General features: G+C 54.0%; 4 protein-coding genes across 4 annotated transcripts; 1 reads left to right on the top strand and 3 right to left on the bottom strand.

The window, feature by feature from the left end:
• Positions 1–955: 955 nt before the first annotated feature.
• JCM15063_005388 (uncharacterized protein) lies at positions 956–3,134 on the bottom strand (the record flags this gene model as incomplete). The annotated part of the gene is made up of 11 exons (XM_076679764.1): positions 956–983; positions 1,050–1,443; positions 1,504–1,639; positions 1,710–2,016; positions 2,079–2,175; positions 2,241–2,317; positions 2,392–2,460; positions 2,523–2,568; positions 2,623–2,681; positions 2,741–2,895; positions 2,976–3,134. The coding sequence occupies 11 exons, from the start codon at positions 3,132–3,134 to the stop codon at positions 956–958; spliced, it is 1,527 nt and encodes a 508-aa protein (XP_076533164.1).
• A 3,038-nt stretch (positions 3,135–6,172) lies between these two features.
• On the bottom strand, positions 6,173–6,810 carry JCM15063_005387 (uncharacterized protein; the record flags this gene model as incomplete). Its single annotated transcript, XM_076679763.1, has 2 exons — positions 6,173–6,732; positions 6,798–6,810. 2 exons carry the CDS (start codon positions 6,808–6,810, stop codon positions 6,173–6,175), a joined length of 573 nt encoding a protein of 190 aa, XP_076533163.1.
• A 9,165-nt stretch (positions 6,811–15,975) lies between these two features.
• ATG8 (ubiquitin-like protein ATG8) lies at positions 15,976–20,900 on the top strand (the record flags this gene model as incomplete). Its single annotated transcript, XM_076679762.1, has 14 exons — positions 15,976–16,227; positions 17,978–18,068; positions 18,130–18,251; positions 18,305–18,355; positions 18,422–18,784; positions 18,850–18,887; positions 18,960–19,215; positions 19,715–19,736; positions 20,109–20,144; positions 20,246–20,301; positions 20,429–20,515; positions 20,584–20,702; positions 20,773–20,799; positions 20,858–20,900. 14 exons carry the CDS (start codon positions 15,976–15,978, stop codon positions 20,898–20,900), a joined length of 1,563 nt encoding a protein of 520 aa, XP_076533162.1.
• Positions 20,901–21,327: 427 nt separating this feature from the next.
• Positions 21,328–25,792, bottom strand: CRM1 (exportin CRM1; the record flags this gene model as incomplete). The annotated part of the gene is made up of 18 exons (XM_076679761.1): positions 21,328–21,371; positions 21,449–21,568; positions 21,639–21,724; positions 21,785–21,950; positions 22,019–22,149; positions 22,209–22,364; positions 22,433–22,524; positions 22,594–23,043; positions 23,117–23,327; positions 23,387–23,600; positions 23,663–23,803; positions 23,871–24,009; positions 24,087–24,665; positions 24,727–24,891; positions 24,969–25,137; positions 25,211–25,509; positions 25,585–25,718; positions 25,780–25,792. 18 exons carry the CDS (start codon positions 25,790–25,792, stop codon positions 21,328–21,330), a joined length of 3,309 nt encoding a protein of 1,102 aa, XP_076533161.1.
• Positions 25,793–26,119: the final 327 nt, after the last annotated feature.

Below are 26,119 nucleotides of genomic sequence, written 5' to 3'. Positions count from 1 at the left end.
GAGTCGAGCGGCGCATTCAGTATAGTTGAAAAAATATTCGCCATTTGGATCGTAGAAAGTCTGTAAACCCTCTGAACATATACCGACAAGAGGAAGTAACTAGTTAGAAACAGCAATTCTGATTGGTTCGGGCATGCACTCACCCTCAACAAGGTGCTGTGTGAGCGCGTACGATAGCTGCAATGTAGCCCATCTCGCTTCTGGTGATGAGGTCCCGATAGAAGCTGGGGGTGCCACAGCACAAATGACAGGCTTGCTTTCGTTCGATCTCTTGTGCCTGTCAGGACGCAGAGTGAGCTAAGAATTGTACACCGGAAGCATCGGAAGTAGCGTACCTCGCCGGTCCCGAACACTGCTTGCCTGTCGTGCTGCATCTCTCGCAGATCGTGTCGCCTAGGATCCAGCGGCACGCCCGCCTCACATCACGACATTGCCGACATGGCTTGATTTGCCTACACTGCAGATCTCGCTCCGGCTTCGGACTGTCTGCTACTGTGACGAGTGCATGTGGGAGAGGCGATCTTAGATCAAAACTCGGCTCGGGTTTCGAGTCGACGGGCGAAGCTGATGGCGGCTCCTGCTTGATCCCACAGCTCGCCAGGACTAATGAACTCTCGGAATAGTCATCGGCGCGGTTGCCGAGCATGAGATGTGAAGATGTTGAGTGAATAAGGACGGAATATGCTGCATTTGCTCTCGTGTCTTTTCCTGTGACTGCTCGAAGGCAGGCGAAAGCGATTGCAGAGAGTGACTTGAGAGCTACCGGCAGAAAGTCGTCCAGAGACTGACTGCCAATGACCGTGAGTACGGACCCTCACATTGGTTACAAACCGCCTCGAGATACCTTAAACCAACATTTGTTTCACTACAATGGATAGATGACCCAGATATTTCTGCCGACAGATTACAAGTTGGAAGTAGGCAGGCACAGACAAAACGTAGGAAGCAGAACCGGCTAGATAGTGTATACGAATTCAGGCGCGCTGTCGAGGAAGCCCACATGTATGAGTATTCCGCGTTTTGAGCGACGAGGAGAAGAATACACGTACCGATCGCCCAGGTCTCGAAGCTCTTGAACTGTGTAGACGCGCTTTTCGTGGTCGGGCAGGGCGTCCTGCTCTGCTTGAAGCCTCTCCTTCTTGTCGTTCTCGCGCTTGAGGAGGTACGCGTACAGGGGCGCCGTGAGGAAGCCCGTCGCGACAAATGCGATGACGACGCCATGTCCGAGGTGGTAGTGCGGCGAGTCTTTGGATCGGTAAACGTTTGACGAAACCAAAGCTCCGAGATTGCCGATACCGATCTGGAACGCGGATCCGACACCTCGCTTTGTCGATCCCGACAGATTGTTTGTGAGCCAGGTGACGACTGTGGGAAGTCCTCCGTATGCCCCGCAAGCGATGAGGAAGAGCCCAAAGTACTTGACGCCAACAGGGGCAGGGGTTACTAATTCTCGCAAATGAGTCAGTTCGGCTTCCCATACACGCCTGTATGATGAGCACTCACGATTGATGACAAGTCCGAGAGCGCAGAGCGTCACATCAAGGAGGACGAAGACAAATCGCTTCCTCATTCGATCGGCGAGCAAAGCGGTGGTGAGGACAAAGACGCAGGCGACAAAGTAGACCGGGATCGTTAAAAGCTACAATAGGACAGATTATTTAGCTGAAATATGACTATCGTAATCAAAATAGGGGTGCGGAATGACTAACCTGAACTTGCGGAGTCGAGAACTTGCCGAAAGCCCGGATGAGGGTCGGCATGAAGAGAGAAATCGAGTACAGCGGTACGACGACACTCATGTAGTACGCGGTCGAGATCCAGACCTGCCAGTCCTTGAGAGCGGCCCAGATGTACTTGTTTTTGACTTCATGGCCTTCGCCGACCGAGGAGCCGTCAGTCGCGAGCCGGTAGGCGACCCATGCTCGCTCCTCCTCTGTGAGCCACTTGCACGTCGTGGGATAGTCTGCGATAGTGAATACAGCGAGAACGCCCGCGAGCACGGTCACGAGTCCTTCCCTGAAAACGCTCGGACCGTTAGCTCTTCCGAATCTCGGCAACTCTGGGTGAGCTGAACTTGCAAGATGAAGATCCATGCCCAGCCCCCTTTGTTTCCGACACCGGCCATGTGACCGATTCCGTAGGCGAGGAGGCCAGAGAAGGCGCCCGCAAGGGTGGCTGTCGATTCCGACCTACGTCAAGACTCTGTCGGTATCGGTATCGGAGGGGTGAGGAATGCTTACCAGCTCCGAAGAAGAATGCGACTCGAGACTGCGAGATGTGACGAGGGTACCACAAAGAAATGTACAGAACGACACCACTGTTGGACCGAGCAGGGTTAGGACGAGTTCCTCGTGCAGTACCAGCGCTGGAAGACAAGGAACTTTCGGGAACAGCCCCGATTCCGCTATCCCCAGTGCCAATCTTGCAGCGATTAGACCCCCAAAACTTGTCACGACACCCCTGGAGAGACGAAAGGGACGTGAGTAAGAGAGAAAATGTCGAAAAGCTCGACGCGCACTCACATTAACGTCATTACGACTCCCCAGACAATGGTAATACCTCCAAGCCCTGTAAACAGAGGCGTTGAGCTACAGGTGCGGTGATGTAAGGGAGAGAACTGACAGTATGAAGGCCGGCATCGCTTCAAGAAAAGATTCGCGGGCACTTCACAGAAGCAGTAACTGCGTTCGAAAACTGGTCAGTCTAGTATGACGGAGCAGCGAGAGAGGACACGACTTGCGTGATAAAGAAGCAAGAGAGGGCCAAGTTGTACTGCGCCGACGACATCTTGAGATCTTTCTCGAGCCCGTTCAACCTTGCATTGCCGATATTTGATCGATCCATGAACGATAGGAGATACAGGAGTGCGAGAATGGGCATGATTCGGCGATCGATCTGGAGAAAGCAGATCAGATTCAGACGTTCACGGTGGCACAAAGGGGAAATTAGAAAAGACTGGTGGCGGACAAACTCACCTTGCGGTAGAGCTTCTTCTCCTCTTCAGGAGTGAATACTCGGGCAGGACGACGAATGACCCCATCGGGTAGAGCCTCGTCAGCATAGCCAGCGTGTTCAAGGTGGGCGCTTTGGCCTTTAAAGGTGTCCTCCATCGGGTAGGCGGTTTTCTCGTCCATCGCGTTCGTTCGTTGCAGGCTGGAGAAATAAATCCGGGGTACGGGCAGAAGCAAGAGGAAGAGAGCAAAGAAGTGCGGGGGATAAGGGTCGGAAAGGAAGAACCCGGATGAGCAGAGAAGTGATCGAGATTCGAGAGCCCTCTCGCAGAGGAGAAATTCGACCGATTCCTCCGCTATTGCTTTGCAAGCAAGCGTCTTCGATTGCTTGGGTTCTGTCGCGGATAAAGTGGCCCGCATCCTCCGCGAGCCGTCTCTTGGCGGCATTGTGCGAACATTTTTCGGGTCAAAGTGGGGCTCACCCGCACGGGCCGGAATTTGACTCGTGAGATTTAGTCAGAACTCGTGGGCGGCGCGACTTTGGCGTGGGGACCATCCCCCTGTCCTGTGCGACTACGGTATCCCCCAAGTGGGCTACGGAAGCCGTCACGGAGGCCCATCATGCCCATGAATTGCGCTGGGCCTTCCGGAAGAAAAAGTTTGTCGGCCGCTCTCGTCCAGAATGGACCAACATGGTTCAATCCACCGCGCCGATCCCATTTCTAAAGAAAAGCGACCTGCGGATGGAACAGAACGGACCTTACGGACCAGATCGATCCGAATCGGTTGAAAAACAAGAACCGGACGCGCCGGGCCCATCTGTCCCCGTTTTCGTCAAAACTGTTCTGGATGGTCCCAGCGGCGCGAGCAGAGGCTCATTTTGGTCCATTCTGGACCACGTGGTCAGAACATGAACTATGTTGATCAATTTTGGACAAAAATGGCCGACGGAGTTTTTCAATATAGTGTTGCAGGCTTGTTGTACTGGCTTCTCTTCGTCATGCCGCTTTTTCACTTCCTCATTTCTTCCATCCACACAAAAGACTTGATTCCAGCATTCCCTCATATAATAGACTTTTTTGGTACTCGGTTCCGAGTGCGAACGAAACAGGGGCAAAACAAGAGACAGTAAGTTTATCCAGCCCCTCGCCATTGCTCCCGATCCGACCGCCAAAGTTACCAATCAGAGATCGCCGTAAACGGCTTTCTTGCGATACATTCCGATCGCGGAGCGGGCGAAACCTAGAGAGAGAGACTCCATCGCGTGGTCGTCAGGAGTCTCGACATGGCTCAAATGCGATCGCCTCCGTCTAGTTGATAACGAGGACCTTCGGTTCCGACGCTGGCTTGCTCTACGCTGAAGCCGGAAGTGGGCGACGTTGAGCAATCTCGCCGTTTCTTCCAGAGATGGTGAGGGCAAGAATCCCTGGAAGAAGGTTTCCCGCATCGCCCTCCCGTGAGCCAAACTTTCCTTGATGCGGGTCCGCTAAGTTGGGACAAATATGCGGCGATTCAGCTCGCAAGGTCAGAGATGCGCCAACAGTACCATGAAAGCGGCATTACCGCTACTCGAATCGATGACTCGCTGAACTTTCTTCTCAGATCGGTGCGTCCATCTTGAATCGCTTGACGGACCTTGTCAACTGTGATTGTTGGGTTTTGATATCGTCAGGAAGGACCCCTTACCCTCACGGGGGCCAGAGAGAACAGCCATACCTGCCGAAGCTAAAGATTTTCAGTCGAGATGTCAGTTTACCTTACCCTGCTTGACAAGCCTGTAAGCCCGGCGAGAAAGGCACACCGTATTCTTCGAGTTTCTCTCGCTACAAGCGAGGGAGATCCAGTCAGCCAAGTGTAACCAGCGATTGAAGATGCCACCTAGCACCCACAGCTTCCTCCGCCGCATGAACCCCTTCGTCAAACATGGACGTCAGAGTCTGTCCGTGGGAAGGTCTGCCAACTTTGCGATGGTGTTGTTCTGCCTCCGAGAGATGATCGATCAGGCTCTTGCGGAGGACTGAGAGACGCTCGATTTCTTCAACATAATTCTCAATCTCGGCTTTGATGCGCCGTTTCTCCTCTGGAACATTGCGCCAGGCGACAGTTACACCTGCAAGATTGATTTCTTCATGCTTTAGCTCGCTATATTTCTTCTGGAGCCCTTCTGCGAACGGAGATGCGGATTAGCGGAGACGTTCATCGCGAGGTCACTTTACTCTGGGCGCCAAACGTGCCAAGGTCTTGCTCAACGCTTTCCAGCTGCAACAGAGCGCGGCAGAAGTTGCTGTAATTTCTGTCCAAGCGAAGAAGATTGCCACAAGCTTGTCACGCGATGCTAGCGAGTCAGCCACGAGCGCTTCCAAGAGGCATTCGAGGGCTGACCTTGGTCATCTGATTTGTGGAGTTGGGTTTCTCAGTCGGCTGCACCGTACCGCGACTGAACGAGTGCATCTGGGGCTTACAGCGCGATGCAATGTTCTTGACTGACTGAACCAGATGGTCCCCAGTTTCTTCGTTGCCGGGGAGGCTGATATTCATCGCTGATCTTCGATGGGATGTAGGAGCTGGACCACGATATAGGAAACAAAAGGGCTGAACAGCTCCTCGGCCTTTCCGGATAAAGGCGATCAATGCGTCCCCAAAAGTTCCCCTTTGCAGTGCTGTACTCCTATTCGTTGATTCAGTCTCGGATGTCGGCATGTAAGAGATGGTAGCCCGAACAAGACACGGTGCGTATCGTAGAGGGCAAAATGATATTAGGAAGAGGTCGTCCACTTAAGAGATCAAGGACGAAGCGGAATGTGGGCGAGAACGACGTGCATCGGAGGAAGGCGTGGGCCGCCTGCGTCGGAGAAGGCCAGTGCGGAGAGTTGTTGTACGCATCAATCGAAAATCCGCAGCCTGAGCTATTGATACGATCTGTTCGTGGTGCTCTCGCTCGAGAATGCTGCAATCCGATCGGGCGATGTCTTTCATTTCCTGATCTCCGGGATCAACTGGCAGTGTCGAGACAAGAAGGTTCATACACAGAGGGAAAGTAAAATAAGGTAGATGAGGACGGACAGCGGCCGTCGTGACTCGGAATGCGAAAGACGAAATATGTACGGACAACAAAGATGATGCAGAGACAGAAGTGAGAGGGGTACAGGAAATCGTCCTGGCTTATCGACTGCTGACAGCAGTCGATGGCCGAGGCGAGCAGGAACGAGTTGAGCCGCCGTTCAATTGCGTTTGAGTTCGTCGTTACTGAGGTCGAGTTCGACTTCAAAGGCACCACTCGTGGCGTACTTGGCCCACTTTAGCGAGTCTGCCCTCTTGCGCATGACCTTCTTCGCAAGGCTGTCCTTCTTCCCAGGTCCCGCATTGAGTCCCAATGATCGTTCCCTCTCGCGATCAGCCTTGGTCTTCGGTCGAGGGAGGCTCGAGGGTAGCGGAGTGAAGGCGCCTTCGTCGTCGTCCTCTTCGACTTCAACAGTATCGATACGGTCCCGGCCGATCGTTGGGCTGGTCATGCCTCCAGCAGTGCGCTTAGGTGACGCGGCATGAGTGGGCAGTGCAGAAGTTGACAAGGCCAATGTGGGGTTGCGTTCGGGAGAGGAGGAAGGCGAGGATGATTCGTCATCTGAAGAGGCATACCGACCAGTACGTTCTAGAGAGCTACTCGAGTCGTGCAGTGGCGAGGACAGCGAGCGGCCAAGGGGCTGAGAATCGCGCGAAAAGGTAGAAGTTGGATGATTATGTTGTTGGGAGAGGAAGTGTAGACTGGAACCGGCACTCGAAGCTGCGACAAAAGGATGCCAGCGTTAGCGAAGAGCATCATAGAGACTGGCGAATTGCTTGGCGTACCTAAGGATGGCATCGTGGCGTACGAGGTTTCGTTGGGGAAAACGGTCGGGGCGAAACGCGGAGCAAGGCTAAGTTTTTGGTCGCTGGCTGTCAAATCGCGAAGCGGCTCAAGTCAACGCGAGAGGAATGGAGTCGATAAGCTCAGCCGGGGTGCGGAAGGGTGAGGGAGAAGACAACGAAGAAACCCTGGGCCTCCGCTGGGCCGCAGTCGCAAGTTGTCTCTGGATTTCCTCATCTCATCCTCGAGTTGCATGCGTCCCAAATTTGACGCGAGGGTACGCAATACTGAGATCGATACTATTCTCGCCGAATTATATACTCGAGCCAGCTGCCTCGGTCACAACGCTGACCGCAGTCGTCATCGCTCGCGAATCGGTCACCTGATGCACAGCTCGTTCCTCGGCGATCGGCATAACGCCCACCAGAGCGACTTTACGTAGGGACCGAGCAGTACTGCTTTCGTAAGACGGGCGGACCCGTCGAGAAGGAAGATAGTGATCAATCGTGTGTGAAGCTAACGAGAAGTCTAATCGGCACGTGCGCGCCGGGGCCAGCTACGCCCTCGCTCCGGATCAATCAACATCTTCCGATCGCATGTCCTGCAAGCCCTCACGAGATGCTGCAACACAAACTTCGCCTCCAACATATGCTCGGATCAAGCGAGAGTCGCCTGACCCCTCTCACTGGTACTCGAAACCCGACCCGATTCTTGATCTAGAATCGCCTCTGACGCTCAGCGTCCTCAAGCGATCGGCGTGTCGAGGGTCCAGTCAGGATCACAAAGCAATACGCCTCAAGCCGTGTCGTCAGTGCCGTGCTGCAAGACGAGCGTGTCGGTGGAGCGAGGATGACAAGACCTGCGAGAGATGTCGCGGTGCTGGCCGGCAGTGCGCGGGGCCCGTGAAGTGAGTCGCACTCTCACGATTCAAGGGTGTAAACGCTAGCTTACGCTGTATGACAATAGGCGCGAGAGAATGAACCCATCCGAGCTTCTCGTACGCCCTGGAGCTCGCATAGCTTCGATCGGGCCGTCGTCGCCAGAGGCGAGATGGTCCACGCTACATTTGTCATATGCTCTGACACATCATCTCGTCGAGAGTAAGTCCTGACAGGCTGGGTCCACAAGGAACTGCTGCTGACAAGGAGATTCCCGGTCCAGCTGGCGTCGAGGTTGAATTCTCGCTCGGCTTGATTTACGAAGGCGCCGATCAGCAGAAGGCGCTTGCGCGGATGCGCAGTGCAAAGGGTCGCTTCGATACACCCGAAAGCGTTGACGAGGTAAGAGCCATGATACTACTTGGTGTTGCCTGGCTGATCGCCTTGTCACGTAGCTCATGGCATTAATTCAAATGTTCTGGGGCGCTCGATGCACCGACCATACGGTGAGATGCATCTTCGGCGGGCATTCGACATAGCTGATCATATTCGGAATAGGCGATCGTACGAACGGGCCTCGTTGCACCAAAGCTTGAAAGTCTCAACTACAAAACGCCGCCAAACCCATCCATGCTTATGGAAATCGGCCGGTCTCGACGCGCGCCTATCATTTCTATCACTCGTAGGGTTATCAGGCGAATCGAACGACAGCATCTCGACTTATTATGTCTAGAACGAGCTGCTGAGCAGATCTCGGCCTGGCTCTTTGCGGTCGGAGCGATGTATGATCTGCAGGAGCTGGGTATGGAGCTATTACAAACGCTTCAGACCATCGTAAGCCGGGGTTTCAGTTACTTACGTGAAGCCAGGATCAAAGCGACCGGTGATGATCCGTTCTGTTCTGCTTTTGCAGAGATTGTTGTGGGTCCGAGACGCATGTCTGCTGGCTACCTTAAACTGACACTCTACTCTTCGTCTAGCTTCGAGAGATCCGCGCGTCCCTGCTATTGGATCACCCCTCGGTAGTGTGCGCGAGGAGACCAGCGAAGGCAAAAGTAAACTGCGTACTGACGTCTTTGGATTTTTCCAGCTCGTTGACCGAATATCATTCCCTGTTCGGACAACCTAGCGAGCTACAAATCCCATCACCACCGGCAGACCTGTCTTTCGTCTTCAGTGTGGCACCGGAACCAGCCGACGTGCTACGCACTGCTCTCGATTTTCAGAATGTCTGGATCGAGCAAGCTCTGGCCGTATATGCCCATGTCGACTACGTCCTCGCCTACTCGCCTATTCGCGGACTACGCGCTGCCGTTCTCTACTCCTGGAAGGCTATCACTCGTCTTGTGGAAAGCCTGCGAAGCTGTGTCGACCGAATCACACACGACCCGCTCTATCGCATCAATTGTCTTCACAAACGGCCACGGCATTGCCTCGTAAACCTGACTATCCGGCAATTCGGGTTTATCTCATGCCTTCGAAGTTGTCAAAATGTGATTGAACGCCACTACCCGCAATCCAGCGATCTAGTCACACGGTCCCGGAAGCTATGGTTCGTAGCGCTCGGGTTCAGTGCGCTCGATTTGCGCTTGCTCAGGGTGCGCGCGTTCCCTGCGTCTCCGAGATACCGAAGTTGCTGTGTTCTGACCAGCTGGCGGTATCGCAGGACATATCACGCACACCTTCCGAATGCCTTTGTCTATCTACAGGTGTTGTTGAACAGTTGAGGCTCTGTCCCGTGAACATTCTTGTTGAGTGGGCTCGTTCGCAGCCCGAAAATCGCAATCTGTACGTACCGCGCTTCAATTCTTCCTCTGCTTCACTGATCGCATGCGCCGAGACAGTTTGACAGACGGACTACGCTTCGTCAGCTATGGCATGCCTGATGCTTGCCGCCTTATTGAGACCCTTCAAGCCGTTGTCTGAGACGAGCCTGCATTGTAGCCTTTACAGGTGCCGTTCACCTTGTCCTTGTGACTTTACTGCTCGCTGCTCTTCTAGACATGTTTCACATGGGAGAAACGAGACCGGGCATTCAGCATAGCAGTCGGGATGGTTCGAGAAGCGAGGGCCGCATCTGCTCAGTCGCTCATAGAATGGGTACATAGCCAACAAGAGTACTGTATCGAGTGAGCCACGAGACGAAAGTCTGACTCAGGTAGTTCAACATGTCCGATCAGGAGTTTGATCGGCACGTGCGCGCCGGGGCCAGCTACGCCCTCGCTCGAGATCAATCAACATCTTCCGATCGCATGTCCTGCAAGCCCTCACGAGACGCTGCAACACAAACGTCGCCTCCAAGATATTCTCGGATCAAGCGAGAGTCGCCTGAACCCTCTCCCTGGTACTCGAAACCCGACCCGATTCTTGATCTAGAATCGCCTCTGGCGCTCAGCGTCGTCAAGCGATCAGCGAGTCCAGGAACAAGTCAGGAGCGCAAAGGAATACGCTTGAAGCCGTGTCACCAGTGCCGTGCTGCGAGACGAGCCTGTCGGTGGAGCGAGGATGACAAGATCTGCGAGAGATGTCGCGGTGCTGGCCTGCAGTGCTCAGGGCCCCTGAAGTGAGTTGGACTCTCGCGGTCGTGTTCTTGAGACATCAGCTCACGCTGTGTCGCGACAGGCGCAGGGCACAGGGGCCATCTGAGCTTCTCTCACGACCTGCAACTCGCAAGGCTTCGATAGGACCGTCGTCTCCAGAGGCAAGATGGTCCACGGTACATCTGTCATATGCTCTGACACATCATCTTGTCGAGAGTGAGTCTTGACAGGCTGTGTACAAGGATCTGCTGCTGACGAGGAGATCCCCGGTCCAGCTGGGATCGAGATTGAGGCCTCGCTGGGCTTGAACTATGAAGGCGTCGATTATCAGAAGGCGCTTGCGTCGCTGCGTATAGCCCAGGGTGGCGGCCTCGATGCTTCCAATTGGGTTGACGAGGTAAGAACAATTCTAATATTCCGTGTTGTTTGGCTGATGGCTCTTTTCCGTAGCTCTTTGCATTAGCTCAGATGTTCTGGGGTGTACGGTGTACCGATCATACAGTGAGCTCAGGTGCAGGTTGTTTCCTCTTTGGAAGCTGATCATACTTAGCTGGTATAGGCGATAGTAAGGACGACTATTGTAGCTCCGAAGCTCGAAGATCTCGACTGCAGAGCGCCGCTGGATCCATGTTTGCTTATGGATATCAGTCAGTCTCGTCGCGCGCCCATCATTTCCGTTACCCGCAGGGTCATACAGCGAGTCGAACAGCAGCAACTCGATATGAATTGCCCAGAACAAGCTGCCAAGCAGATATCCGTCTGGCTCTTCGCGATCGACAAGATGGCCGATTTACAGGAGCTTGATATGGAGCGACTGTATTTGCTCCGGACGATCGTGCGCCGGGGATTTGACTTCTTGCAAATATCCCAAATCGAATGGACCGCGGACGAACCCTTTTGTTTTGCGTTCTCTCAGATCGTTGTAAGCCAATAGCATTCCTTTGTCTGTCCAGGAAACTGATACACTACTTTGCGTCCAGCTATTGGAGATACGCGAGTCTCTATTGCTGGTTCTACCTTCGGTAGTGTGCGCCTCCATCGTAAATCAAGCAAAACGAAGAGGAAGTTGCTGATTGACACACGTCGGCTCTGTACAGCTCGTTGACTGAGTACCACTCACTATTCGGACATCGTGGCAAGCCCGGAGTTATGGTATCGCCAGCAGACCTGTCTTTCGTCTTCAGCACAGTGCCGGAGCCGGCCGAAGTACGGACCGCAGCTTTCGAGTTCCAAGATGTCTGGATACCGCAAGCTTTCGATGCTTACCTCCACGTCGAGTACGTCCTCGCCTACACGCCCACCGCAAATCTACGCGCCACCGTTCTCTATTCCTGGGAGGTGATCACGGGTATTGTCAGCAACCTACAATCTTGTGTCGACCGAATCACACTCGACCCTCGATATCGCCTCAACGATCCTCGCCTACGGCCAAAACTTTGCCTCGAGAAGCTCATAAACCCTCAAATCGGTTTCGCCCAATGTCTTCGGAGCTGTCACAACGTGATTAGTCGCCATTACCCACATTCCGTTGTCCTCTACGCTGAATCACGGCGGTTGTGGCTCGACACTGTTGCACGCTGTGCAGTCAATTTGCGCGTGCTTCGAGTGCGCGCTTCTCCCGCGCCTCTCCAGAGCCTTGCTCAGCGCGGTACTGACAATAGATCATGCTCTCGCAGGGCTTGTCAGGCACGGCCCATGATTACTTATGGCGATTTTCAGGCGTTGTTGAGCAGTTGAGGCTTTGTCCTCTAGACATTCTCGTCGACTGGGCTCGCTCACAATCGGAACAACGTGATCTGTGCGTACACCCTGCCTACAGATATCTTGTCACGCTAATACACTTGCCGGGATAGCTTGGTGGAAGGACTACGGTTCGTTAGCTACGGCATGCCTGATGCTTGCCGCCTGATACAGATACTTGAAGCCGTCGTCTGAGACGAGCGCGCGTTGTAGCCTTCACAGATGGCGTTCACATTGTCCTCGCATTCTCCTGCCTGCTGCTCTTGTAGACATAGGTCACACGGGAGGAACGAGAACGAGCATATAGCATAGCATTCGAAGCGATATGACCAGCGAGGGCCGCTTTCGCAGATTCGCTAACGGAAACCGACACAGAGTCGACGACAGTATCGAGTGAGCCACGAAAAGAGAGTATGCTGTAGCAGGTCGGTTCAACCGACGAGAACTTTGATCGGCACGTGCGCGCCGGGGCCAGCTACGCCCTCGCTCGAGATCAATCAACATCTTCCGATCGCATGTCCTGCAAGCCCTCACGAGACGCTGCAACACAAACTTCGCCTCCAACATATGCTCGGATCAAGCGAGAGTCACCTGAACCCTCTCCCTGGTACTCGAAACCCGACCCGGATCTTGATCTAGAATCGCCTCTGGCTCTCAGCGTCGTCAAGCGATCGGCGAGTCAAGGGACCAGTCAAGATCACAAAGGTATACGCTTGAAGCCGTGTCGTCAGTGCCGTGCTGCGAGACGAGCGTGTCGGTGGAGCGAGGATGACAAGATCTGCGAGAGATGTCGTGGTGCTGGCCTGCAGTGCTCGGGACCCCTGAGGCAAGTTGAGCTCTGCAGACCCGGTTGCTAGACGTCAGCTCATGCTGTATTACGATAGGCGCTGGAAAATGAACCCATCCGAGCTCGTCGTACGCCCTCAAGCTCGCACAGCTTCTGTCGGCCCGTCGTCGCCAGAGGCGAGATGGTCCACGCTACATATGTCCTACGCCCTGACACATCATCTTGTCGAGAGTGAGCGTTGACAGGCTGGATTCACAAGGAACTGCTGCTGACGTGGACATCTCCGGTCCAGCTGGCATCGAGATTGAGTCCTCATTAACCGTGACTTATGAGGGCTTCGATTACCATAAGATACTAGCGCGGACGCGAAACGCGAAGGGTCGGCTCGATATACCCGAATGTCTTGACGAGGTAACGACCAGGAAAGTCTTCCGCTAGCGCCCGCCCGGCTGATCACCTTGCCCGGTAGCTCTTGGCATTGACTCAAATGTTTTGGGGAGCCCGATGTACCGATCACACAGTGAGATGCATATTCGGTGGGCACTTCCGATCTCGCTACATAGCTGATCACATTCGGAGTAGGCGATCGTACGGACGGGTCTCGTTGCACCAAAGCTTGAAAGTCTTGACTACAAGTCGCCGCCAGACCCATACGTGCTCATGGAGATCGGCCAATCTCGACGCGCGCCTATCATTTCTATCACCCGTAGGGTAATCAGGCGAATCGAACGACAGCATCTCGATTTAATGCGTCCAGAACGAGCTGCTGAGCAGATCTCGGTCTTGCTCTTCGTGGTCGTAACGATGTCTGATCTGCAAGAGCTGAGTATGGAGACATTACAAACGATTCGGACCATCGTGCGCCGAGGATTCAGTTACCTACGTGAAGCCAGAGTCGAAGCGACCGGTGATAATCCGTTCTGTTCTGCATTTGCCGAGATTGTTGTAAGTTATAGACGCCTCTCTAGTCGCTACCAGAAATTGACACCCTGCTCTCCGACTAGCTCCGAGAGATCCGCGAGTCTCTGTTATTGTATAACTCCTCGGTAGTGTGCGCTAGATGACCAGCCAAGGCCAAGGTAAACTGCTGCGTATTGACATGTTTGGGTTTTTCCAGCTCGTTGGCTGAATACCACTCCCTATTCGGACATCCAAGCGAGCCTCGGATCCCATCGCCCCCGGCAGACCTGTCTTTCGTCTTCAGCAAGGCACCGGAGACAGCCAACGTGCTAGGCATGGCTGTCGACTTTCAGAACGTCTGGATCGAGCAAGCTCTGGCGGTCTATGCCCATGTCGAATATGTCATCACCTATACGCCCACTCACAACCTACGCGCCGCCATTCTCTATTCCTGGGAAATGACGACGCGCTTGACGAGCAACCTACAGAATTGCGTCGACCGGATCACGTCAGATCCGCGATATCGTCCAGATAATACCCGCGACCGCCCTAGCGTTTGTCTCCAGAACTTGTTGAACCGGCAGTTCAATCACATTTCTTGCCTTCGAATCTGTCACAATGTGATTATACACCACTATCCACATTCTACTGATCTGTTGACAGAATCACGGAGGTTGTGGTTCAATGCGCTCGCCCGCAGCGCAGTCCATCTGCGCTTGATCAAGGTGCACGCTTCTCCTATGCCTCATACTTCCATAGCTTACAAAGGCAATGTTGTCGCAGGACATAACATGCACGCCATCGAGATGCTTCTGGCTGTCTACAGGCGTTGTTGAACAGTTGAGGTTGTGTCACTTAGATATTCTCGTTGACTGGGTTCGCTCACATCCGAAAGAACGCGATCTGTGCGTACAGCCTATCTTCAGATGTCTTGTCAAGCTAATGCAGTTGCCGGGATAGCTTGGTTGACGGACTGCGCTTCGTTAGCTACGGCATGCCCGACGCTTGCCGCCTGATTCAGACACTTGAAGCCATCGTCTGAGACGAGCGTGCATTGTACCTCTCAATGATGACATTCGCACTGTCCTCGTGACTCTCCTGCTCGTTGCTCTTGTAGACATGGGTCACACGGGAGGAACGAGCACGAGCATATAGCACAGCATCCGAGACGATATGATGGGCGAGGGCCTCATTTGCTCATTCGCTCACGGAGATCGGCACAGAGCCAACTAGAGTACCGCGCGAGCCACGAAACGAGAATATGATGTAAGAGGTAGGTTCAATATACAGTCTGTCCGACGAGAATTTTGCTCGGCACGTGCGCGCCGGGGCCAGCTACGCCCTCGCTCGAGATCAATCAACATCTTCCGATCGCATGTCCTGCAAGCCCTCACGAGATGTTGCAACACAAACTTCGCCTCCAACATATGCTCGGATCAAGCGAGAGTCACCTGAACCCTCTCCCTGGTACTCGAAACCCGACCCGGATCTTGATCTAGAATCGCCTCTGGCTCTCAGCGTCGTCAAGCGATCGGCGAGTCAAGGGACCAGTCAAGATCACAAAGGTATACGCTTGAAGCCGTGTCGTCAGTGCCGTGCTGCGAGACGAGCGTGTCGGTGGAGCGAGGATGACAAGACCTGCGAGAGATGTCGCGGTGCTGGCAGGCAGTGCTCGGGGCCCCTGAAGTGAGTGGCACTCTCACAATCTAATGGAATAGACGCTAGCTTACGCTGTGTTACGTTAGGCGCGAGAAATCGAACCCATCTGAGCTTGCCGTACGCCCTGCAGCTCGCATAGCTTCGATAGGACCGTCGTCGCCAGAGACGAGATGGTCGACTCTACACATGTCCTACGCTCTGACACATCATCTTGTCGAGAGTGAGTCTTAAGAGGCTGGATTCACAAGGAACTGCTGCTGACGTGGACATCTCCGGTCCAGCTGGCATCCAGGTTGAATCCTCGCTGGGCTTGATCTATGAAGGCGTCGATTATCAAAAGGCACTTGCGTCGCTTCGCATAGCCCAGGGCGGCGGCCTCGATGCATCCGATTGGGTTGACGAGGTAAGAACCATTCTAATATTCCGTGTTGTTTGGCTGATGGCCCTTTTCAGTAGCTCTTTGCGTTAGCTCAAATGTTCTGGGGTGTACGGTGTACCGATCATACTGTAAGCTCAGATGCTGACTGTTTGCCTTTCGGCAGCTGATCACATCCAGCTGAAATAGGCGATCGTAAGGACGACCATACTTGCCCCAAAGCTCGAAGATGTCGACCACCGAGCGCTGCCGGATCCATGTATGCTCATGGATATCGGTCATTCCCGTCGCGCACCCATTATGTCCATCACTCGCAGGGTCATCAAGCGAATTGAACAGCAGCAACTTGATTTCGACAGTCCTGAACGAGCCGCTGAGCAAATCTCGGTCTGGCTCTTCGCGCTCAAAGCCATGGCCGACTTAGAGGAACTCATTATGGAGCGATTGTATCTGCTTCGGGCAATCGTACGCCGGGGATTCGATTACATGGAAGTCTCCCAGATCGAACGGACCGGGGACAATCCGTTCTGTCTTGCGTTCTTTCAGATCGTCGTAAGCCATTCGCATTTCTCCGTCTGTCAAGGAAATTTATGCACTACTCTGTGTTCAGCTATTGGAGATACGCGAGTCTCTATTGCTGGCTCTACCCTCGATAGTGTGAGTCTATAGATTAGCGAAGCAGAACAAAAAGGAGCTTGCAAACTGACCTACGTCGGCTCTGTACAGCTCGTTGACCGAGTACCATTCACTATTCGGGCATCGTGGCAAGCCCGAACTTATGGTAGCGCCAGCAGACTTGTCTTTTGTTTTCAGCACAAAGCCGGAGCCGGCCGACGTACTGAGCACAGCTCTCGAATTCCAAAATGTCTGGATACCACGAGCCTTCGATGTATACCTTCACGTCGAGTACGTCCTCGCCTACACGCCCACCGCCAACCTACGCACCGCCGTTCTCTATTCGTGGGAGGCGATCACGGGTATTGTGAGCGTCCTACAATCTTGTGTCGACCGAATCACACTCGACCCTCAATATCGCCTCAATGACCCGCGCAAACGGCCGCAGTACTGCCTGGAGAAGCTCATCAACCAGCAAATCGGTTTCGCCTACTGCCTTCGGAGCTGTCACAACGTGATTGCCCGCCATTATCCGCATGCGGTTGATCTTCACACTGAAGCACGACGGTTGTGGCTCGACACTTTTGCCCGCTGCGCGCTCAATTTGCGCGTGATCCGAGTGCGCGCTTCTCCTGCGTCTCTCTCGACCCTTATTCGCCGCGGTACTAACAATAGCTCACGCTCGCGCAGGGCACGGCCGGCTCGCCTTATGATCAGTTATGGCGCTGTTCAGGCGTCGTTGAGGGACTTCGGCTATGTCCTTTGGAAACTCTCGTCGATTTGGCTCGCTCATATCCGAAAGAACGTCATCTGTGCGTACAACCTACCTTCAGATCTCTCGCCACGCTAATACAGTTGCCAGGACAGCTTGGTGGACGGACTACGCTTCGTCAGCTACGGCATGCCCGATGCCTGCCGCCTAATTGAGACACTTGAAGCCGTCGTCTGAGACGAGCGTGTGTTAGAACCTTCACAGATGCCGTTCACGTGGTCCTCGTGACTTTGCTGCTCTACGCTCGTGTAGATAGAAATCGCACGGGAGGAACGAGACCGGGCATTCAGCATAGCAGTCGAGATGGTTCGAGAAGCGAGGGCCGCATCTGCTCAGTCGCTCATAGAATGGGTACATAGCCAACAAGAGTACTGTATCGAGTGAGCCACGAGACGAAAGTCTGACTCAGGTAGTTCAACATGTCCGATCAGGAGTTTGATCGGCACGTGCGCGCCGGGGCCAGCTACGCCCTCGCTCGAGATCAATCAACATCTTCCGATCGCATGTCCTGCAAGCCCTCACGAGACGCTGCAACACAAACTTCGCCTCCAACATATGCTCGGATCAAGCGAGAGTCACCTGAACCCTCTCCCTGGTACTCGAAACCCGACCCGGATCTTGATCTAGAATCGCCTCTGGCTCTCAGCGTCGTCAAGCGATCGGCGAGTCAAGGGTCCAATCAGAATACTAAGGGTATTCGCCTCAAACCGTGTCGTCAGTGCCGTGCTGCGAGACGAGCGTGTCGGTGGAGCGAGGATGACAAGATCTGCGAGAGATGTCGTGGTGCTGGCCTGCAGTGCTCGGGACCCCTGAGGCAAGTTGAGCTCTGCAGACCCGGTTGCTAGACGTCAGCTCATGCTGTATTACGATAGGCGCTCGAAAATGGACCCATCCGAGCTTGTCGTACGCCCTCAGGCTCGCATAGCTTCGATAGGACCGTCGTCGCCAGAGACGAGATGGTCGAACCTACACATGTCCTACGCTCTGACACATCATCTTGTCGAGAGTGAGTCTTAAGAGGCTGGATTCACAAGAAACTGCTGCTAACGAGAACATCCCCGGTTCAGCTGGTATCGAGGTCGAATCCTCGCTGGGCTTGATTTACGAAGGCGTCGATTATCAAAAGGCACTTGCGTCGCTGCGCATAGCCCAGGGCGGCGGCCTCGATGCATCTGATTGGGTTGACGAGGTAAGAACCATTCTGACATTTGGTGTTGCCTGGCTGATCGCCTTTCGCAACAGCTCTTCGCATTAGCTCAAATGTTCTGGGGTGTCCGAAGTACCGATCACACAGTGTGCTACCAAGTTGCCGGCTCTTCGCGTTTCGCCAGTCTAGCTCATCGCATTCATTGGCAATAGGCAATCGTACGGAAGACCCTAGTTGCCCCAAAGCTTGAAACTCTCGACCACACAGCGCCGCCGGATCCGTGTATGCTCATGGATATCGGTCAATCCCGTCGCGCGCCCATTATTTCCATCACCCGCAGGGTCATCAAGCGAATTGAACAACAGCAACTCGATCCGAACTGCCCAGAACGAGCTGCTAAGCAGATCTCCGTCTGGCTCTTCGCGCTCGTGTCCATGGCCGATCTACACGAGCTGAGCACTGAGCGACTGGATTTGCTTCGGACGATCGTGCGCCGGTGCTTCGATTTCTTGCGAGTTTCCCAGCTCGAATGGACCGGGGACGATCCGTTCTGTGCTACGTTCTCTGAGATCGTTGTAAGCCATTCGCGCGCATCGGTCTGTCAAGGAGACTGATACGTCGCTCTTTGTCCAGCTAACAGAGATACGCGAGTCTCTGGTGCTGGCTCTACCTTCGGTGGTGTGCGCCTCTAGATTAACGGAAGCAGAACGAAAAGGAGCTTGCAAACTGACACATGTCGGCTCCGTACAGCTCATTGACTGAGTACCACTCACTTTTCGGACATCGTGGCAAGCCCGAAATTATGGTTTCGCCAGCAGACCTGTCTTTCGTCTTCAGCACAATGCCGGAGCTGGCCGACGTGCAGAGCGCAGCTTTCGAATTCCAAGAAGTCTGGATCCCACGAGCCCTCGATGTTTACCTCCACGTCGAATACGTCCTCACCTACACACCCACTCCCAACCTACGCGCCGCAGTTCTCTACTCGTGGGAGGCGGTCACGGATGTTGTGAGCGTCTTGCAATCTTGTGTAGACCAAATCATACTCGACTCTCGATATCGCTCCCACGATCCTCGCAAACGGCCACGGGTTTGCCTCGAGAAGCTCATCGACCAGCAAATTGGTATCGCTTACTGCCTTCGAAGCTGTCACAACGTGATCGCCCGCCAATACCCGCACTCGGCTGATCTCCACACTGAATCGCGACGGCTGTGGATGGAGACCTTGGCTCGCTATGCATTCAATTTGCGAGTGCTTAGAGTGCGCGCTTCTCCTGCGTCTCCCTCGAGTCTTGCTCGCCGCGGTACTAATAGCTCTCGCTCTCGCAGGGCACATCAAGCACGTCTTACAATCACTTATGGCTGTCTACAGGCGTCGTTGAGGGGCTTCGGCTATGTCCTCTCGAGATTCTCGGCGAGTGGGCTCGCTCACATATGGCAGAACGCGATCTGTGCGTACAGCGTGCTCTGATTCCTTTGTGCTTCGCTGATCGCATGCGCCGTGACAGCTTGGTGGAGGGATTGCGCTTCGTCAGCTACGGTATGCCCGATGCCTGCCGCCTGATACAGATACTTGAAGCTGCCGTCTGAAGAGGCATGGCAACATCAATCGGAAGCGCCCTTACTCTCGTGTATATACCACCGACCTTGTTGTTGTAAAGCAAATGTTACGGCCGCAGCCTCGCAACAAGGACAGGCGGACCGTGAAGAAGCGGGAGCGAGAGCGAGAGCGAGCGAGAGAGAGCGCAAAACTCAGGGGCGGCTGCGGATTCGGTTCTCGGCACTGGAATCGGGTGGCCCCCGTTCGTCGCTAACCCCCCTCTCGCTCCTCACCCAACCATCCCGAGTACGTCTCGCTTGCTGCACTTTGTGGACTCGCAGCTGACTTTGGAGCGTGTACAGTGGTGCGCTCCAAGTTCAAGGACGAGCACGTGTTTGGTGAGCGGGCGACGATCCCCTTGTTTGGACGCGGGTGTGCCCCTCCTTCGGGTCAACTGATTCGTCATCGTCTCGCTCTCGCGTCCCCTACCCGGCAACAGAGAAGCGCAAAGCCGAAGCCGAACGTATCAGGCAGAAGTACAACGATCGTATCCCGGTCAGTCGCGCCATCTCCACTCGCGCCAACTCGATGCATCAGCACATGTGCTTCGCGCGCCACCCGCGCCTCCATTGCGCGTGCCCGCGCTGACCTTCTTGCGACTCGACGTCCGCATTGCGTGCAGGTGATCTGTGAGCGAGTCGAGAAGTCCGATATCGACACAATCGACAAGAAGAAGTATCTGGTCCCCGCAGATCTCACTGTGGGACAAGTACGCGCTGCTCTCCCTATAGTCGCTCGAGCCCGATCGTCCTCGCTCACGGAATATGTGTGTCCTAGTTCGTCTACGTTATCCGGAAGCGTATCAAGCTGGCGCCCGAGAAGGCCATCTTTATCTTTGTCGACGAGGTGTTGCCGGCAACGAGTGCCCTCATGAGCCAGGTCTACGACGAGCACAAGTAAGCGTCTCTGTCTCAAGATTCTGTCGTCTCAGCTGTCGCCCATTCTGATCCGCTCGCGCTTCTCTAGGGACGAGGACGGGTTTCTCTATGTAACGTGAGTTTCGTCCCTTCTTCTGCGTCGCTTTCTTCGCGCTGACCGGAATCTGACATAGATACTCTGGAGAGAACACGTTCGGATCGCTTCTCGAATTCTAAAGGTCAACCCAACACCTGTACCATCTTCTTTCGTTCTTCGCTTTTCTTCAATCCAAGTGGCTTCCGTGTTCCCCTCTCGAATATTCCCGAGTCCTGTACACTCGCCCCTTCCAATCCTATCGTTCCGTTGGTGTCTGTTCTCGTGATGTAGTTGTACTTTCACGTGCGATAAATTCTTTCGAAAGCCAGAATGGCCACGCGTTCAGACCGACAGCTTCTTGAAGCAATTCAGGTACAAGCTGACGAGTGAGATTGGGAACGATGTTGTTTACATTGTAGTTTCAAAAGCGAGAAGACCGATCACGGGACAGAATCGCAGTATCGAATCGCGAGAGCAATCAAGGAAAGGGTATGTACGTCTCGCGAGACAAGGGAGTAAAGAGCAAATGGGCGTGTAAAGAGGGAAAAAAACATCGGAGAGACTGGCTTATAGCTCTTCGTCGTCGCCTGCCATTGCCTCGGAGGGCTTGACTGTATTTGCGAGTAAGTCGACCCCGAGTCAGTCTCCAGGCTTGAGTATTGTCAGATTATTTGAGAGGAGAGCTTACGCATTCCTGGAACGGCCGCCGCTCGCTTCTGGTCCTCCTCTTTCTGCTTCTTCTGCTCCTCCTCCTTCTCTTCGGCAAAGATGTCGGAAGCTTCTTCTCCCTGGAACTCTCGCAGCGAGACTAGACAAGGATACGAAAGTTAGAGGATGATCAAAAGCTGAAGCCTCATAGCCGTTTGGGAGAGACTCACTGAGGAAATCTCGCAGCGTGATGCGGAACTTGTTAAAGTCGCCGTATTGCTCCCGCAGAGCGGTGACGAACGCGGCGATAGAAGACCTGTAAGAGATATGTGTGAGCAAGGCGACGAGCGGTACGAACGAAGTGAAGGCGACGCACATTTGGAGATGAGGGAAAGCTTGTTTGAGGAGATTCGCAGAGTGCTCGGCAACAAACGCAGCGTTTCCGGGAGCAGAGGTGACGGAGGGGTCGAGAGGAACTTGGATGTCGCCAGTCTCGACGAGGCGGAAAAGGCGTGCAAGTACGAGAGCGGTCGATTTGAACCCTGGAGCGAAAACAATCGCGTCAGTACCGTGCTAACACTATTCTACTCTTAAGCTCAAGAGCACTGACCGCTCTTGTGGTCGGCATCGGTAAGGACAAAGAACATGTCCGACAGGAGAGGGAGATAGTAGGCTTGGAAGAACCCGTTCGACGTGTTGGGGCCCGCCGCAACAACATTGTCGATCAGCTCGACGCAGATCCTGATTGACAGAGTGAGATCAGACGACTGCGCAATACGACGCAAGGGAGGGGAACGCACGTGAGACCAAGATCTCCGATATCCCGCATCGTATGCTTCGTAGCCCACACCACTGAATCCATGACAAGCTTGAATTGCGGTGCCGGGATCGTGAGCAGGGCGTCGAAGCAGTTGATGTTGATCACGCGGAGGAGTTTGAAGAAGGCGACACGGTGCCTGTACCAGCACTCTTCGTTAGTCGACTATGGCACGCATGGATGCGGCAAAGGAAAAATTGAGCTCACTCGGGGAATTCGGTCAGATCCTGATTGATCATCGAGAGAGTACACTCGAACACGGCGTCCAAGACCGCCGGAATCTTGTCGGTCATGAGCGGCTGTTTGGGAATAAATCGGTCGCAGGTCAGCCCTGGGTGCTGTGTCAGGCGTTGAAGACGACGACTCACCCCTAATCTCGACACGATCGTGACCATTGTACTGAGAACCTCTGCGTCTCGTGCCGCCGGGATGTTCTGCTTGTAGTCGCCGAGAATTGCTTCCAGAAGAGGCGGGATCAGGTCTCGGTTGACGCCTTCGAGATCCTCGGCCTTGCGGATATACGTCTCGCCGACGAGTTTTAGGATCTCCTTCTTGATCGTGCGCAGTCCACGGACTTTGGGTGTCTTGGTGGCAATCAAGCCTTGTTCGGCTGTCGTCGCTGAGATGATGCCGCTAACGGCAGTGTAGAGGCCAAGGAGGTCCATGTAGATGCGGGCGAGCTGCGGCAGGAAAAAGGTGCCGATGGACGAGCAGGCGGCGGTGTTGGTCTTCAGGATATTCGAAAGAATCTTGATGTTCTCGGGGTTCGAGAGGATTTCAGTACCAGACTGAGCAGCTTGCGCCATCAGTTGGTCCCACTGTGGAAAGCGACAGGTGCGTACGGAATCAGCAAGATTCTGTGGAAACGGGTGCAAATAAAATGCTTCTTACGGCAGCATTGGGTGCAGCCATCAGGTTGGAAATGAGCAGCTCTTGCTGAGGCTTGTTTGGCTGGGCAGAGATCATGTAACCGACGGCTTCATAGAAGGTATGGATCTGGGCCGGCGAAAGATCGCAGGTGATGCGCTGCAGGTTTCGAAGGATTTCGTCGACAAATGGTTCTTGCTCTCCTGATTGCTGCATGACGAAGTGACGACGACACCTGAGGAATTGCCACGTCAGCAATATGCCCCTCCATAATAGGGAAAACCAGGCGCTCACTTCTGGGCGATCTTGATGAAAGTGTCGCAAGCCATGTCTTGCACACCCTCATGCGTCTCGTGCGCAAACTCGAACAGCTTGTTGACGACAGTCTTGAGGAATTTCCAGTGCGCCTTGAGGAAGCGGGGGTACTGGCCGACGATGTACATGATGTTTGACGCCACGACGGCCTTGTTGTCCTTGCCTCGCTTCATCTCGGTGAGACCAAGAAGATCTGCAACGATCAAGTCAGCATCGTGTATATTTGAGGATTTTAGCAGTTCGAGGATTTTGTACCTTTGATCACGGTGACCAAGAATCGCTTCTCAGTTTCTTCGTTCATTGCACCCGAGATCGAACCGATCGCCCAGCAGAGGGTGTTGAGATTGGCCCACGACCACTCTGATCCGTCGACTTGCTTTGACAATTTCTCGGTCACTGCGATGGAGTTTAGCAGCAGATGAGCAGAGTAGCTGATATGCAAGGAAGCAGACGCTAGGCTTACTGATCATCTCGGTGTCGACAACGTCCAAGTGAGTCAAGTACACCAGAACTTCCCTCATGCTCTTGTACAGCACGATCGTATCGATTTCCTTCAAGAATTCGCGCACAATTTCGCCCTCGTCGTTCTCAACGATCAGAACCTAACAATACACGGGATAAGCGTCAGTGGCTCGTCACGAATGATTAAAGCAGAGGACTTTTTGCGCTTGTTCCTTACCTCTTCAGGCTTGGCCATCCTTTCGACCATGACCAGCCGCAAGTTGCTCAAAACTTCGGTATAGATCTTTCGTCGACCTTGCTGTCCATTCGCGCCGACTCCACCTCCGAAACCTGCCGATCCTCCCGCCAAGCTCAGGTTGAGCAGAGGGTTCGACGCCAAGTCGCCACCCATAGGGAACTTTTGCATCTCGTCGTACAGGTCGGCAACAAGCTTTGCCCAGTACTCCAAGCAGATCTTGAAGATCTCCCGTTCCTCCACTTGCGAAATTTTGATAAGGTACAAGTGCGCGTTAAGGAGGACGTCGCGGTGTTGAGGGGTTTCGAGAATCGTGACGTGGGCCGAAAGGAAGTTGGTCAAGAATAGGGCAAGGTTGAGAACAAGCTCCTGGTCGGCATCAGAAGACGACTCATAGACGCCAGCGATGTCGGTCGAAGGCGGAATCATGGTATTGACCTTCGTCATGACCATATTGAATAGAATGATGAACTTTTGGTTGTACTCGGGGCCAATCGAAAGACCGCCGATCTCGGACAAGCACTTGAGAGTGACATTGCGGAACTCGGGCACTTCGAGGAACTGTTCAACGCGGAGCACATCAGCAAGACGGAGCTGTCGAGCGCTGAAATAGAACACGCACGCGAGTGATGAGGTGGTCAATCACAGGTGTCTCAAAGATGTAACCAAGCGGAATCCAGTTCAGGAAGCGCAGCATGGCTTCGAGCGTTACTTTGATGAGCGAAGCCTTGTCCGCCTTTTCGAGCACTTCGACGCAGAGTGAGAACACTTCTGCAAATTCTTGGCACTGAGCCGCGAGTAAAGAAGTGGCGAGGGTCAGTCAACCAAGACGTCGATTGCGATCGGTAAAAGGGCAACACTAACGATCTGAGCTTTGAGGGCCTTCGTCTTGGCTGTTGTCATCTGTTCCGCGGAGAATTCGAAGATCTCCTCCGACAGCAGTTTTAGGATGACCATGTTGTTCTCGCAGATGGACAGGTTCGCTTGCGAGGACGTGACGATTTCGGGAATGAAGGTGGGCCAGTTATGAGGCCTGTATTGGATGCAGTCGCGGTCAGCGCGTCATGCGGACAAGCCCAATCATCTAGGGCGAATGCTTGGCGTACCACTCTTGCTTGAGAATTTGAACAAGGATCAGATTCAGCTTGTTCAAGTAACTCTTCTCTCGCTTCATGGTCTGGTCGTCCTCTGAGCTCTTGACAATCACGCCGACGACGAAATTCCGAATACCAGTGCGCTGCTCGTCGGGCAAGACCTTCCATCGCGTCTTGATGAGCTTGTCCATGATCTGCAACGCGACATATTTGGTCTGCGTGTTGGACGACCTTTCCAGGATTTCTGGAACTCGCTGCCACGCATCAGGGTGATCTTGGAATTGGGTGAGGGCAGTTTGCGCTTGTTGTTGCTGAAATGCGAATAAAACGGAACGAGGTCAGCTCTGCAGGTGCCTGCAAGACTAAACTGAAGTTCGAAATCGTACCTGCGCTCCTGAGCCCGTCAGGAAAACCTGAGCGACTTGATCGAGGAGAGTCACATCAAGGGGCTGGGAAAAATCGAGAATAGCCTGTTTGAAGGGTGGAGGAGGCAACAAATCAGCGTACCGTTCGGCCAGAGCTACGGAAGGGGCTTGCGGTTGTCATGTTCAAGAAACGCTGGCTGGGGTTGTCCACAGCACTAGCAAGTGGCATATGCCTCTGGTACAGCAAGCCTCGAGCGTTTTGGCGGACGGAACCCGTCGTTCAACCTGGACTTTCTCCAAGCGGGGCACATAATTGGCGGAGCGCGCTGACGCTGTATCTGACCTCGCCGACGACGATGCAAATCTCAGTCGGCTTGGGGCTTGCCCGTACCCGTCTCAGACCGGTCGAGCTCTGCAACAGGCGGAACCCGATTCCCGGTCTTCACCAATGGTGAGCCATGTTCGCAGGCTCGGTTGGCGCGCGTAGGCTCCCCGAGACCACTCTGTGATCGAACGCGAAGCGAGCGAGCAGATTCGCTCGACAAGTGATGGCGAG

This window comes from Sporobolomyces koalae (genome assembly GCF_050403365.1).
Source record: "Sporobolomyces koalae JCM15063 DNA, S_koalae_JCM15063T_v1_ctg26, whole genome shotgun sequence".
In the NCBI taxonomy this organism is placed as follows: Eukaryota; Fungi; Basidiomycota; class Microbotryomycetes; order Sporidiobolales; family Sporidiobolaceae; genus Sporobolomyces; species Sporobolomyces koalae.
Note: the sequence above shows the minus strand (reverse complement) of the source record. Positions and strands in the feature narration are given on the sequence as shown.